Source organism: Miscanthus floridulus, chromosome 3 (genome assembly GCF_019320115.1).
Source record: "Miscanthus floridulus cultivar M001 chromosome 3, ASM1932011v1, whole genome shotgun sequence".
NCBI lineage: Eukaryota > Viridiplantae > Streptophyta > Magnoliopsida > Poales > Poaceae > Miscanthus > Miscanthus floridulus.
This window is the reverse complement of record NC_089582.1, coordinates 127,924,596-127,938,324: the sequence shown is the minus strand read 5'-3', so window position 1 is coordinate 127,938,324 and position 13,729 is coordinate 127,924,596. Positions and strand designations below refer to the sequence as shown.

At 41.3% G+C, this 13,729-nt stretch overlaps 2 protein-coding genes across 17 annotated transcripts; both read right to left on the bottom strand.

Annotated features, from left to right (window-relative positions):
- Positions 1–116: 116 nt before the first annotated feature.
- LOC136542403 (uncharacterized) lies at positions 117–4,596 on the bottom strand. Of its 9 annotated transcripts, none has more exons than XM_066534819.1 (12): positions 4,404–4,596; positions 4,200–4,250; positions 3,378–3,700; positions 3,119–3,302; positions 2,913–3,032; positions 2,479–2,817; positions 2,212–2,406; positions 2,019–2,116; positions 1,702–1,759; positions 1,423–1,500; positions 684–753; positions 117–563 (listed from the first exon to the last, which is right to left on the bottom strand). In XM_066534819.1, exons 1-7 carry the CDS (start codon positions 4,455–4,457, stop codon positions 2,269–2,271), a joined length of 1,209 nt encoding a protein of 402 aa, XP_066390916.1. In that variant the 5' UTR covers positions 4,458–4,596; the 3' UTR covers positions 117–563; positions 684–753; positions 1,423–1,500; positions 1,702–1,759; positions 2,019–2,116; positions 2,212–2,268. The 9 variants fall into 9 exon arrangements, with proteins under 9 accessions (XP_066390916.1, XP_066390917.1, XP_066390909.1 ...); XM_066534820.1 differs by having other exon boundaries at positions 2,019–2,113; XM_066534812.1 differs by adding an exon at positions 858–982 and having other exon boundaries at positions 1,702–2,406.
- Positions 4,404–10,141, bottom strand: LOC136542402 (uncharacterized). Of its 8 annotated transcripts, XM_066534805.1 has the most exons (15): positions 10,059–10,141; positions 8,596–8,638; positions 8,361–8,432; positions 8,192–8,271; positions 7,764–7,830; positions 7,493–7,570; positions 7,200–7,383; positions 6,141–6,815; positions 5,874–6,029; positions 5,367–5,778; positions 5,178–5,270; positions 4,930–5,070; positions 4,782–4,817; positions 4,574–4,693; positions 4,404–4,495 (listed from the first exon to the last, which is right to left on the bottom strand). In XM_066534805.1, the coding sequence occupies exons 1-14, from the start codon at positions 10,078–10,080 to the stop codon at positions 4,617–4,619; spliced, it is 2,136 nt and encodes a 711-aa protein (XP_066390902.1). In that variant the 5' UTR covers positions 10,081–10,141; the 3' UTR covers positions 4,404–4,495; positions 4,574–4,616. The 8 variants fall into 8 exon arrangements, 6 of the variants coding, with proteins under 6 accessions (XP_066390902.1, XP_066390905.1, XP_066390901.1 ...); XM_066534808.1 differs by lacking the exon at positions 4,782–4,817; XM_066534804.1 differs by having other exon boundaries at positions 4,487–4,693.
- Between the last annotated feature and the right edge of the window lie 3,588 nt (positions 10,142–13,729).

Genomic DNA, 13,729 nt, shown 5'->3' with positions numbered 1-13,729 from the left:
GATCAATCCATAATCGAAACAACAAAATTGTAGAAATTTTACAATCACATTTTGTGTGTGTCAGTATTTTATTACTCACATGACATATGTACACACCTTCAAAAACGTAACTCACATTAGAGACGGAATTTCTTTGTTATTTGAAACACAATTTCATAATATGCATTTTCATTACAAAAATGAAAGGCATCAACAACCTTCCAGTTGTTCTCATTTAATTATGCAACTAAATTCAAAGCAACACAATGACACGCTTATTTCCACTTCTCATCCAACGTTCCATCTAGCTCCTGCCGCATCTTCAATGGAGATGGACAATTTTTTGGATCATGGTGTTGAAATCCGCATATAGCGCACAAGCCACACACATCTTCATCCCATACATCATGCCAAGCCCGATTGTACCAATGCGTCTCATCGTACTGGTCCTCATCGGTGGGAAACCTTGCAGCCATATCTTCTTTTTCTTCCCTGCTGAGTGTCGAAGTCCCATATGCTGCTGCTGCTTGCATCTTCTCAAACCATGCTGGTCTACGTTTCATTTCTAATGGTAATTCCAAATCCTGCATGTGTTAAACATATCAAAGTTTACAACACCCAATTTACCATGTTCCTCGCCAAAGCTAAATTAAATGAGTCAAATTGCACCATACAAAAATATATTATTCAAGTAAACAACACACCTTTCCATCTTTGTATAAATCCATCATTTCCTTCCACCAATCCAAGCACCATACTCCTCGTTTGTTAGAACTATAATATATATGAAATTTCATTAAAAAAAGGCATCAACAACCTTGCAGTTGTTCCCATTTCTTTATGCAACTAAATTAAAAGCAAAAGAATGACATGATTACTTCCACTTCTCATCCAACTTTCCTTCTATCTCGATCCGCATCTTGAACATTCCTTCTATCTCGATCCGCATCGATACTCCTTTTCCTTTGTTTCCTTTGCTTCCTGTTGCCATGTTTCCTCTTTTCTAAATTGGTTTCATACGCTCTCCATTAACTGAACTTTCTCTAATATTTATAATCTAGTACATGCGAGAGAGGTTTGAAAAATTTACATGCCTGGCCATTTCTCCCATCAGAATTGAGTGGTTTGGATCATTCCGTGAAACTAACTAAAGCCTATTTAGGTGCACAACCACCTTTGTCCACTACATGCACCCATGCACTATGACCATGCCTATTAAACAACAATTATCAGCTTTGGGATTCAAGAGCATAAGAGCATCAGGTGGTCAGACATGCAATTGTCAAAAGCATACCACAGTGATTAACAGTAAGAAACCTTAAATCTATAATATCAACAAGTGCATACATAGATCAAGATAGATAAATCATAAAAACAATACCAAATTTATGACTGGTGGAGACAGTGATAAGTCCAAAAAGTGTAGAGCATTGTCCAGCATACCATTTTCGTGCTATCGGCATGCCACTGTTGCTGATGGAGTGCAGAAGAAGAAGACGTCTCGTACTAGTGGAAAGCTAACTAAAATGACAAAAATCAGAAATAACTAGTGTTAATGGTTTCGAAGCTACAGCCGCCATAAATTAAATGTGTAAAATTGGAAAATTAGCAAAAAGAAAAAGAAGTTAATTTCCAAAGGAAACAAATGCAATATTTATACTCTTGTAAATCTTCAACCATAATTAAGCACACAAATAGATCAGTAATAGTAGAAGAAACTACCTATGTGAGTAATCATGGGGAGTAGATGGAGGATGGTTTGATGGCGAGCGCCTGAGATCTGCATAAAAAACAAAGAGTGAGAAAAGAGGATAAATAAGTTCTCCTGTCCTCTGTATTAGCTGAATGGATTACAGTTGAACAAGATTCCATCCAATTTTTTTTTATGCATCAAACCTGATAAACACAACATAGCATGTATATTGTTTTGATGCTTCTAAATTTACAAAAGCTGCTGATATGAACAAAAAGGCAAGACAGAACTACTCAATGCCTTGCTCAAAAGCTACATAGTGTAATGCAGTGTCCAAAAGTGTGACCAGCTAATTTTGTTGCATCTAAAATAACTTGGCTTCATCCTTAGAGTTTCTTGTTGCTTCTTCACTTGCCACCTTGGTCGTCTTGATCTCCTTATCTGCTGCTGCCCAACCAGGCTTGGAATTAGTTGTGGATGAACTTCTCTTCTTGGAAAAGTGATGTTGGACAAAATAAATGCACATTCTGGGAGTGGACCTTGAGGCTGTGAAGGATTAGAATGACGAGCATCTTCAGGAATAAAGCAGCCTTCCACTAATAAAAGAGAGGATGGAAAGAAGGATGGAACTCTCCAATACGGAATTGAAGAAGCTCAGGAGGAGCATGGACTTTGTTGGCAGTATGAAAGGCTAGATATTGTAGCATTTCTGCCCTCATCTCCTTTGATCGATCCTGCAAGGAAAAAAGGTTAGACAGAACAAAAAATAAAATGAGGGATATATTAACAAGAAAAAGGATTCGTACCGGATCTATAGTAGTTTGCAGAGAACCATGGCCCTCACCGTCATAGAACTCAATAAACTTCATGGAGAATATGCCAGAGTCGCAGATATTATTTTGAAATGGAACCCGAATTGGTACACGTCTCCAGTTTGCAAATTGGGGGAATTTGCGGGGTGCAGCTAAAGATAGTGCAGCACTAAGGCGTTCCATGAGTATTTGGCCCATAGGTGAATGATATGTATCCCATGTGACCTCATTGATAGAAGTATAGTTCATTGAGTCTAGGACATCGACACGGGATTGGCCAAGATTGATACAATATACAGACCAGTGACTAAGATGTAAAACCGGAAGAAATATCTGCAAGATGTGTATAAGAAAGAAATACAATTTTAGCAGTATACTAATGGGATGAAAGCAAGAAAGAAAAAAAAATGAACTCGTGATACACATACCATCTTTGCCTTTTGTAAGTCAGTCGTGGGGAGGCATCGCTTGATAGTTTCTAGTACAATGTCCTGGCTGCACTGAGGCTGAGTTTTGTGAATACTGAAGGAGTCTGACTTAAGAATATCCTATACAGTATGATTGGATTGTTATCAATGTTGTAATCAAAAAATAAAATTTGAAATGATTAGTTTGAAAAATGAGGGAGACATACTGAGACAAGAGGTTGTAGGAATATTCTGAACCCATGGCATTCAGGACGAACATTAAAGTCATCTTCGGCTATGCATTTGACAAATGCATCCATGAACACAGGGTCTATGAATTTCCCAATACCAAAGGAAAGTGTAATATCTCGGCCAGTCAATGACTCTGTCCCAAAGTGCATCAAAGTTTTCCTGAATGGAATTCAATAAGCATTCTGGAGTATGGAAGGAAAAGAATGAAAGCTTGAAAATGAAATCAGAATGAACCTTTTCAATGGAGAGTCATCTGCACAAAGGAAGGCATGCATACGCAAAGAAAACTCTAAATTGGGTGGAGGACGAGACAGAATGCCATGCTTGAAGGGTGAATAAAATTTGGATGGCTTCTTGGTTAGTCTCTTTCCAGGAAACTTGAACATAGGCAGATCATCTAGAATCGGCCACTTTAATGCAGAAGTGGTGTCTTTTCCGATTGTTTTGTTACTGCATGCTTCAGGAAGTTCAGGAGCATAAGGAGAGTTATGCTCAGAACGGGAATGGTGGGAGGCAGATGAAGTAGGAATAGTTTCAGTATAAGAGAAGCCTTGTGGCTAAAAGAAGAAAAAAAGAAAAGATAAGATTATTGATCAATATAATTTAAAACTCGAAATAAAAGACTTTAGATTTATTGAGAGAACAAGAAGCTAAGTCAGTAAAATAGCAATGAAATAATAGTGTGCATGTTAAAAATCAAAACAGGGGCTGACATTGAAATTGGAATTGAGACATACATGACTAACTGAATAACAAATAGAAAAATGAAATAAGGTATGGTGGACAAATAATTGAATGTTCAAATAAAAACAGTAGAATAGTATTAGAAAATTGGTTTACAAGTTCAAAATCAAATGAAGGGTGCTGTCGACATTGACATGTCAATGAAAATGACTGTGCACTAAGTACAAGACAAAAGGTAACCCTTTTCAGATGAATCAGAAAACCAGTGACTTGTGGCAGTAAAATGTTATCTAGCAGCATACAGGATGGTGCCAAAAACACAAGCATGTATACAAAACTAATGTTATTGAATTAACAGATAGGTGCACTTACATGAATAATTCGGCCTCTATGTAAAGGAGGATCATTTTGTACCAACTCAGTCTACCAAAAAGAGAAAAATCAGGAAACTAGTAACAGATGCCACCTCAGGAATATTGAAACTAAGGAAATGATAGATGTTGTATAAATGTAATTTAGTTGTTAATTTAAAAAGAAGGGTGGAATGAGTTTTGGAAGAACGTTAGACGGACTCACATCTGTACGGCTGGTCACAATAGACGATGATTGTTGATGGCCTGATTGGTCCATTGTTGACAGAAAAAGTGGGGAATAATCGAACCCATAGGCTGAAAGTACATAGGATGAAAAATAGCAGACATAAAATTGAGGCAAAAACTATGAAACAAAAAGAAAAGCATGGTAACCGTGTGGAGAAGGTGTTGGGCTGCCGTCTTCCGAGGTGGTGCTTCATACTGGAGCCATAATCGGAGTGTGAACTGGACTGTTAGGATGAACAGTAGGATCATTTGTGACGATGAAGGAACCTGTGTGGACGAAAAGGAAATAAAATATATAATTTCAGTTTGCTGTAAGAACTAGATTGTAAACATGAAAAGGAGGCCGTGGACATACCTAAGGTGGGAAAAGAGTTAGGAGCATGTGAGAAAACTGAAGTATCAGTCAAGAGAAATCATAATAAAGGATAGTAAAAAAGTGATGCAGTTAGCACAATGGAACAATAGTTGAAAACATGAGGAAAAACAAACTATGAGGGGTGCACCAGAAACATCTTTTGAAGAGGTGCGCATCGGTACAGTTGATGGACGAGGTAAGTCCTCAGAAATGTGAGGGGGTGAAACTACACAATGAACAGGGGAGCCAAATGGGCCTGTCGGTGAAGTAGGGTTAAATGAACTAGGACCTACAAATGTAGAAGACATGAAACATAACGAAAATGACATAACAAAACAAATAGAAATAGCAAAGAATGGAGATAAAAAAACATGCAATCGGGGAAGTAGACAATACCTGGAGTGTTGCGAACGGGTGATTGTTCATCAATCTGGCTCCGAAGTAAAGTACCAGCAGAAACAAAGCTACCATGAGAATAAATCTCATGACCTGGGCATAAATGGGAAAATTGTGTGACTATATTTGATACGTAGCAATAAGACACAGGGTGAGATAACGAATTTATCAACTAAAGCAAGAGTTTGCCTGGCATTGAAGGCGGGGTACAATGGGCTGATTCACGGGTACCATGATCGTTGCGTGTATGCATTGTCCTAGAAGTGTCACCTGGAATGTTGGTGTCCCGGGTTTGTGATGCCACGAGTTCATGAATGAATGGACGACATTGATCAGCTAACCGAAATTGGGCTCTCACAATGTTTGCAATAGAATTCTCAATGGACCTTTTGTTCTGAGAGAGTGTGTGATCAAACTCAGAAAAGAAACCCCGCACTCTCTCTCTATGCGAGCCAGTCAGATCATCTAGCGGCTCAAATAACAAATCTAGGAGGCGTGGGATGTCTAAATTGGGTATTCCTGCCGCAGGAACATTTATGTTATGACAGGGAGCACCACGGACATCTACAGCAGCATAGCAGGTGGTACTCCATGGCTTGAACTGTTAGAGATAGCATTGAAGTGAAGAAAACAAGCTTCTTAATAATATGGTTGTAAAAAAGAAAAGGAATATAACAGATAAGATAGCTGACTCACAGGTTGGACACCAAAAGTTTGTGCACCCTGAGTGGTTATAGTTGTATCAGCAACAGTTAAGCGATCTATTAGAGCATTATCATAAAAGGTGAGGCGTGGAGTCGAAGTCCGGTCCACCAATGAGACAGGGTGGTCAATGTTGTCGAGATAGTATACCTGTTGACAAAAAAGAAGGGGTGAAAACAAATTGGCACAGCCATACATTGTTAGGTGGTAGGAAAGCTGGAAAAAATAAATAAAAAGATGGATGGATGAAAAGAAATTTACTAGCAGGAAAATGGCACAGCCATATATGTTTTGAGTGAGTTGATTTTTGTCACGATCGTGCCATCTGCGAACAGCTATCTGGACATCATTGAATACAGCCTGGGACCAGTCAACAACTCCAAACAATTGGTGATCCAATGTCCTCTTGATGTCAACTGAACCAATGGTGTTACTGCTGCTGGGAAGTAGAAGCCTGTTGCAAAGTATCATGAAGAAGCATCTCTTCATGAGGGGGTTCACATTTCCCTTTAAGATCTCTTGTTGCAGGTTTGATATATGTATGTCACAATCTTCAGTGAGACTTTGGTTAAGATCAGAGATAAGCTGCTGGCGAAATATGATACCTTCCTTCCATGAGTATTGCTTGAAGTTTTCACCACGTATAGGCAAACCAAGAACCATGCTAATTATTTGTGGGGTGATCGGAAGGACCTTGCCTGCACCAATCCTAATTAGCATACGATCAGGGTCAGTGTGGTCTAATAGCCAGGTTAGCAGATTCTTGTTCTCTACAGCATCGATCTTCATTCTCAGCAAATGACCAAACCCATCAGCTTCGATAGCAGCATATTGCTGTGGGTTCAACAAGTTAGTGGTGAAAATAACATCTTTGGGATTGCACCGAACATTTACAATGGAAGAACGGCTGGTAGCTCTCTTTTTCCTTTGTCTTGCCTGGGACAAATAACAAGAATTTTAGAAATAGTAAGGACAAGAATGGATAAAAAAGAAGAGACACTCGGAATTCTGAGAAGCACTGTAGAAATGATAAACTGATGCATGGGTAGTTGAGAAGAAGACAGATTTTGAAAAAAAAAACTAATAATTGGGGAAAGGGATGTAGGAATGCTAAACTAATGCAGGGGTAGTGTAGTTGAAAAAAAAATTGCAGGGGTAGTAGAAAGCAAAACAGATATAGAAAAGTAGAGATTTGGCAACAAAGACATGATAGTAGATTTGTGGTATATTGAAGGAAAAAACAAACTAGTGATACGAAGAGGAGCTTTATAATAATTACTGTTATGAAAAGAAAGTGCAGAAGTAAATAAATGGTTACACCTCTGTACATGCACCGGTCGACAATCCTGCTCGTGTTTGCCTAGTCTTCCTCGGACCAACATCCTTAGATTTGTCGATGTGTGAGGCTGAACGGGCGTTGCGAATGGGCATGAAGTCGTCGTCATCACTGTCATGACCAGCTGCAGAAGGCAACACATGCTCTGGTCGAATATGATGCTCAAACCTAAAAAAAGGCCACAAACAGATAAACTTTAACAACAGACTAAGAATTAGCATTAATCGGCGATTCTTGGACATAAATAGAATTATAATAAATTGAAACACGTATGGACCTCTCCTGCGAGCTCTCAAAAACCACCCTCTTCAGGTTACACGGGACCCTATCCACAGTACGCTGAGCAGCATGAGTCCTACAAAAAATATGAAAAAATGAACCACGAACTTTTGGGAAAAAAATAAAACCAGGGGTATGGTTACATGGGGATAGAAGCAGATTTTTGTGCAGCATGTTTGTACGGAATATACAAATTGGAAGAGTACACTGATATGCCTCAGACGATTATGATTGGTGGGAAATTTGGTACACAATATTGTAAACAGTACCTTCTCTGAGAGTGGTCACGAGAAGTAGGTGCTACCGCAGGGTTCTTAGAAGGGGGATGACTTGCATCTGAATACCAAAAGGACCAGAAAAGGAAAATAATAAACAACAAAGGTAGATGATTTTAAGAATAGAAGAATCTTGTGAGCTTTCAGAACAAGATGAAAAGTGTTAATTAACAAAAGGACAAGCCAAAGTGGAATCAAAAGAATAATGGAAATTTAAGATAGCAAAATTTAAAATCCATGAATATTAAATTATTCTCAAATTATGTGTACATACATCAGATCATATAAATATAAATAAAAAAATCATAAACAAGATTAGATAAGCTGTAAATGAATGTATCTAATTTTGTCTAGTCATTTGTAAAATACTAACTCCATACTGCAACAGATTAAAATTATAGTACAGCCATTCCCCTTTGCACCTCTATTTCGTGAAGCCGATGCAGATGTTCTACCAGGAGAGGAGGGTAACCTCTCGCCTTGTCGCAAAGGGACCTCATACCTAAATGGAAATTTATCACATTAACTGAGAGAAAAGCAGATACAACAAATGGAAAAGGCCACTAAAATTAAAAAAAAACATGTACTGACCGCTGTTGAGTGCTCTCAAATACAAGCCTTTTTGGGTTGTCAGGCATCTTATCAACTAGCTCCAACCGGATTCTGAAGTCAATGATTTAGAATGCATTTAGAATACTGCATTCGTATACTCTACAACTTAAATTTACAAGCTCACTCCACAGAACAATGTAGTTGCAACTGCTGAGTCAATGTGAATGTATAAAAATAAAAAAATATAACATAATGGGAATATGAAACAAAGAACCTTTTAGTTGACGAATCAGGACCTTTTCCAGCATGGGCATCCTCTGCAAATGCAGAATAAATAGAATTGCTTTATTAAAGTATAATGACGCCATAAATAAAAAATACGTGTATGATCTGAACAAATAAAAACAATGCAAAGCTGAATCAATGTGTGTGGTTTAATCTGTCTTATGTCTTCTTTTTATTAAGACACTAATTGAGTATGAGGCATACACGCGCGCGCAAACACACAACACTGTACCATCACCACCCATGTACATGTGCACCTAAACCCAATACGAATTTATCAGAGGCATCTAAGGTCTCAAAGAGTGTGGGTACATGCTTTGCAACTGATTACTGATGCACCAAGTCAGGCTGGTGGGCTGAGTGCACACCCGCACTGATAAAAATGAAGACCTTGATGTTGAGAGCTAAACACTTCCAAAAGTCAGCTGCCTAGCCTGCTTGCTATTTCTAGAATGCCACATAAAGATCGCTGGTAGAATATCTTGTCAAGTTCATATCCATGTATTTGACCATCTAACTTGTGAGACTGTAACGATAGGAAGTTTTTGTGCCTCTACCTCATGCTTACAACTGCAGTTATATATTGTACTCAGAAATAAATTTGAAGGGTTCAAATTATAGATGCTATAAGACAATGTGTGGGGTGAGACATTGTAGCTTCTTCAATTAAGGGGCTAAGAGGCTGAGTTTGTATCCTAAACCCACGCGCTGTAAAAGGATATTAGAGCGTTCAGAGGCATTCATAATTTGATAGCTGGGCCTGTACATTTGACAGATGATTTACTGATTTAGTAAAGATCACTGGAGGTAGACAGCTATGACTAATGTCTGAACTCAGGGTAGATGTATTGCTGTGCAGTTTCTTGTGGATTTACTGTATTGTGTTTATTAATTCCAAGGTATTGAACACATGAATACTGATGGGAGCACTTGTTGAACTACGAATACATGATATGTTACTCTTTTCAAATGAAGCAACTAGTTCATGATGGTAAATAAAATATTTCACGTGGACATTGAGGGACCTGTGATTCTGATTAAACACAAGTATGGAGAATATATTATTTCTTAAAGACTGGATATCTGTAATTGATTGAGGCTGAATATAATATCATCTTCATGATGGTAAATAAAATATTTCACATGGAAATTGAGGGACCTGTGATTCTAATTAAACACAACTATGGAGAATATATTATTTCTTAAAAACTGGATATCTGTAATTGATTGAGGCTGAATATAATATCATCTTCTAAAGTTCTAATATTGAAACACACATTGTTTTCAATGACTTCGGAGCAGCAAAGCATGGTGTATAGTTTCATACTTCCATAATGTGCTTGCCTTTTAACAAAGAGTACCCATATCAGGGAATCTAATAGTGAAACCAATTTGACACAAAATTAATGGGAACAACAAAGCGAGATACATGAATAAGGATATAAAGGAAACCTGAGGGACCAGGCGGCTCCATCCCAAATGATGCAAGCTCGGCAATCAACGAGTGTAATCGGCAATCAAGAGCCGGCACGATGCGTCTGGGAACGCACAGCTCAGGGAGCGGCGCGGTAGGTACGGTGGCAGGGGCAAGCCGGCCGAGAACGCCAGGACGGGAGACGCGATGCGTCTGTGGCCGCACAGCCCTAAGCGGAGGAGACGCGGCGGGACGCTTGGGAACGCTGGCCAAGAAGGCCCGGCCGGGCGGCGCGCTGCGTCTACGGCCGCACGGCGCTGGGGGGCGGCACGGCGGATATAGGGGTAATTATTGGTTTATCCTGTAATTTACAAGATCATATCAAGGAAGCACTAATGTATCTGAATACTCTTCTCACAATGGTATAGCTTAAAAATGTACAGCTGACTGCATTTTAGAAAACAATGAGATGCCAGCATAGCAAAGGAACTGCTTCTTACAACGCTGAGCGGTGACACGGCAGGGCGGGACGCTGGAGAAGGCCAGCCGAGCACGTCCGACCGGGGGGCGCGCTGCCTCTGCGACCGGGCGGCGCTGGAGGGAGGAACGGCGGGATAGGGGTCGGAAGGGAGGTGCCGGCGATGGAGGGAAGACGGCGCCGCTTCCCCCGCTGACCACGTGCTCCAGGTGAAACGGCGACGGAAGGGGGGGTGCCGGTGATGGAGAGAAGGCGGTGCCGCTTCCCCCGCTTCCCACGCGCTCCAGGTGAAGCCGAGCGGACGCCGGACTGAAGAAGGCGACGGCGAGCTCGGCTCCAGGCGAAACCGAGCGGACGCCGGACGGGCGAAGGGCGACGGCGAGCTACTCGTGCTGCGAGAGCGGCGGCGACCTGGGGTGTGCGAGCTGCGGAGGCGCGGGTTGTGCGATATGGGGCGTGCGATCTGGGGCGTGCGGGAGCTTCGGAGGCCGCTGAAACCAACTCGAGTGCGAGATTAGAACGGGGAAGCGGCGCCGGGATCGACCTGATTGGAATTGAACCGCAGAGAACGTGGGCAGTGGGTTGGGGAGCGGTCATCGAAAGGCCGGGCCGGGTGGCTGAGCCGGAAGGCCGCCCCAAACCCCTTGACGTAGGTGCCTGAGTCTGCGGAGGACGGTGAGCCAGGCGCGCGGTGGGAGGCTCGGGTACTAATTAATATTCAGTAACCAGGTTATAATATAGAAATACTATATATATATATATATATATATATATAAACTACTATATGTGGAGTGTTGAGTACCTAATAGCAGGGTTTATTACCTAAACCCCCGACTAGTGCCGAAACAATGCAATTAACCCCCTAACCGATTCCCTTGATCGGTTAGGGGCTTAGGGGCTACACTTAGCGGAGAAAAGGCCCATTAGGCCTGAGGCGGCCCACTCGCAAAGTGGCCTCGACACCTAGGAAGAACGCCATCAAATAGTCCCTCGATCAAGTCCCACACTTGGGGAGCTCCCGAGCATGCCCGACCTCGGACGGCCATGACCCCAACCAAGGGAGGTCAGGAACTATGGCCCCATGAGGACCCATCCTAGCTTCCTCCTGCGGCGACGAAGGGAATCTCCTAGCAGATCTTAACAGGGGTCTAGAGCCTAACACGTGGGCAGAGCCACAAATTAAGCTCCAGATCCTATCAGGGCTCTGTCTCCTCACCCCCGCAAGGCTGTGTCGGTCACCCCTGGTCCAGGGTTGCACCCGAAGCATGACGCAACACGACAAAGAGGATGCAGATCGTCTCTGCATGAGGAAGATGATGACGCGAGAGGGTCCCACTGATTAGTTCCCTAAGGGCTACTTCAGCAAAGCCCCTGCAGTCTTGCCGACTCCTGACTGCCTCCTGCTCGCAGTCCATACCTGCCCTAACTTCCCCACTCCCAAGCAGGAGCGCCGCAGACCAATGAAGGTTGTCGGCGAAGCCTCACTTGTGCTCGGTGCCGCTACGACCTACATGGCTCCATCCTTTGTTCCCATTCTCCCTAGTGGGCTCCTTGTTCTCCACTTCTCCATGACTGGGAAGCCAGGAGGAGGCGATAGTGTGTGGTTCACTAAATGTGCAAAGTGGATATAAGCCGTTTGGACTCTGGGGCATTACAGTACATACATGTATGTTGTCGGTGACATTATAACTCAAAGCATAGATAGATGATATTGGCTTTTGCGTGTAATAATCAGAATTATAATTGCCTGATGAATACTACTAGAAGAATAAATATCAACCAATAATCATTATGACTAGCAACACCAACATTAGAATTTATGGTACTTGCAAAAATAATTATGGGAAACACATGATGTATTTGCATGTTGTACTCAGACTTGTTGTAATATTGCGGTGTAGTACCTTTGTACTCCTCCATGATCAATGAAAGGATCTTGACCTGATAATTGCTTGTTGCTGTCTCAACAGGAACAATATATAGCACAATAGCAAGCAAAACTACAAGTGATCAATAACAGATGCAATCGTGTTTTGGCTCGATGCAATAGTAATGACAAACAAAGGTGATATATCAATTAAGTAATGGGCTGAGGTAGAAAAAAAATCATCCATTCCTTAGTGGAATTTTCAAAAAGTACGTTGATATAAAAATTGGTCCCACAACCAAATGCTAGAGCGCATAAACCGCAAACAGATCGAGTCGGTGTAATTCCGTAGAAACCAGCCTAGTCAACTACAGAAACCATCCTAGACAATTTTCATGGGATTTGCCCAAGAATGATAACTATCAAACTTGCATGGTGAAAAATGTCTTGGTTTACAAGTAAACCAACAAATGATATGTATCATGCTTACACAATGACGAATGACTAGTTTTCAGGTAAAAACTAGCAAAGTAACTATTAAAACTCTCACCCTAGAGGGATCCTATCAGGGCGTGGATGTTGTCGGATTGGCCTAGGTCGGTGGCAATCCTAAGACGCCACCTCTGGTCATCGAATCAGATGATGAACAACCGATAAGGATTGAAAAAGTAGGGTAAAGGAGAAAATTAAACATGATAAAAATAAAGCTTTGGATTAATTTGTTTAATTGGATTTTCAATCAACTGTCACCTCGATTGTGGGGACGTCATCCTTGCCTAATTTATCATAGCACGTGCATACAAGAAACGCGTGCAAGAACTCGAGAAGGTCAGCTTGAGCAACCAGGGCCGAGTTCAGTCAACAGGGGCCGAGTTCAGTGCTTGACTTTGGAACAATGCATGAACGATCCCATTGAGAGCCACAAAATAGAGCCCAGGGGTTCCGCTGACTTGACATCACAACCCGATGCAAGAAATACTGGCGTACCCCCTCAATTCTAAATTATAAGGCGTTTTAGCTTTTCTAGATACATTGTTTTTGCTGTGTACTTAAATATACACTATACCTATATATATAGAGAGAGATATAGTAAAAGCAATGTATTTAAACAAGCCAAAACGTCTTATAATTTGGAACGGAGGCAGTACTAACTAGATGTGTGATTTGGAAGGGGTTTCACGTTTAGTGTCGATTTCAGGTATTTAAGAGTACCACTGAGCCTGAAATTCCTCAGCAACACGATGTAGCGAAGGGGTCAACAAAATTAAATGAGGGATAGATTTTGAGTAGGTCTCACACTCTGACATGTTCGTCGCACTGACTCGAGCATGCAGATGCATGTATCGTTGCCGGACAGAACGAAT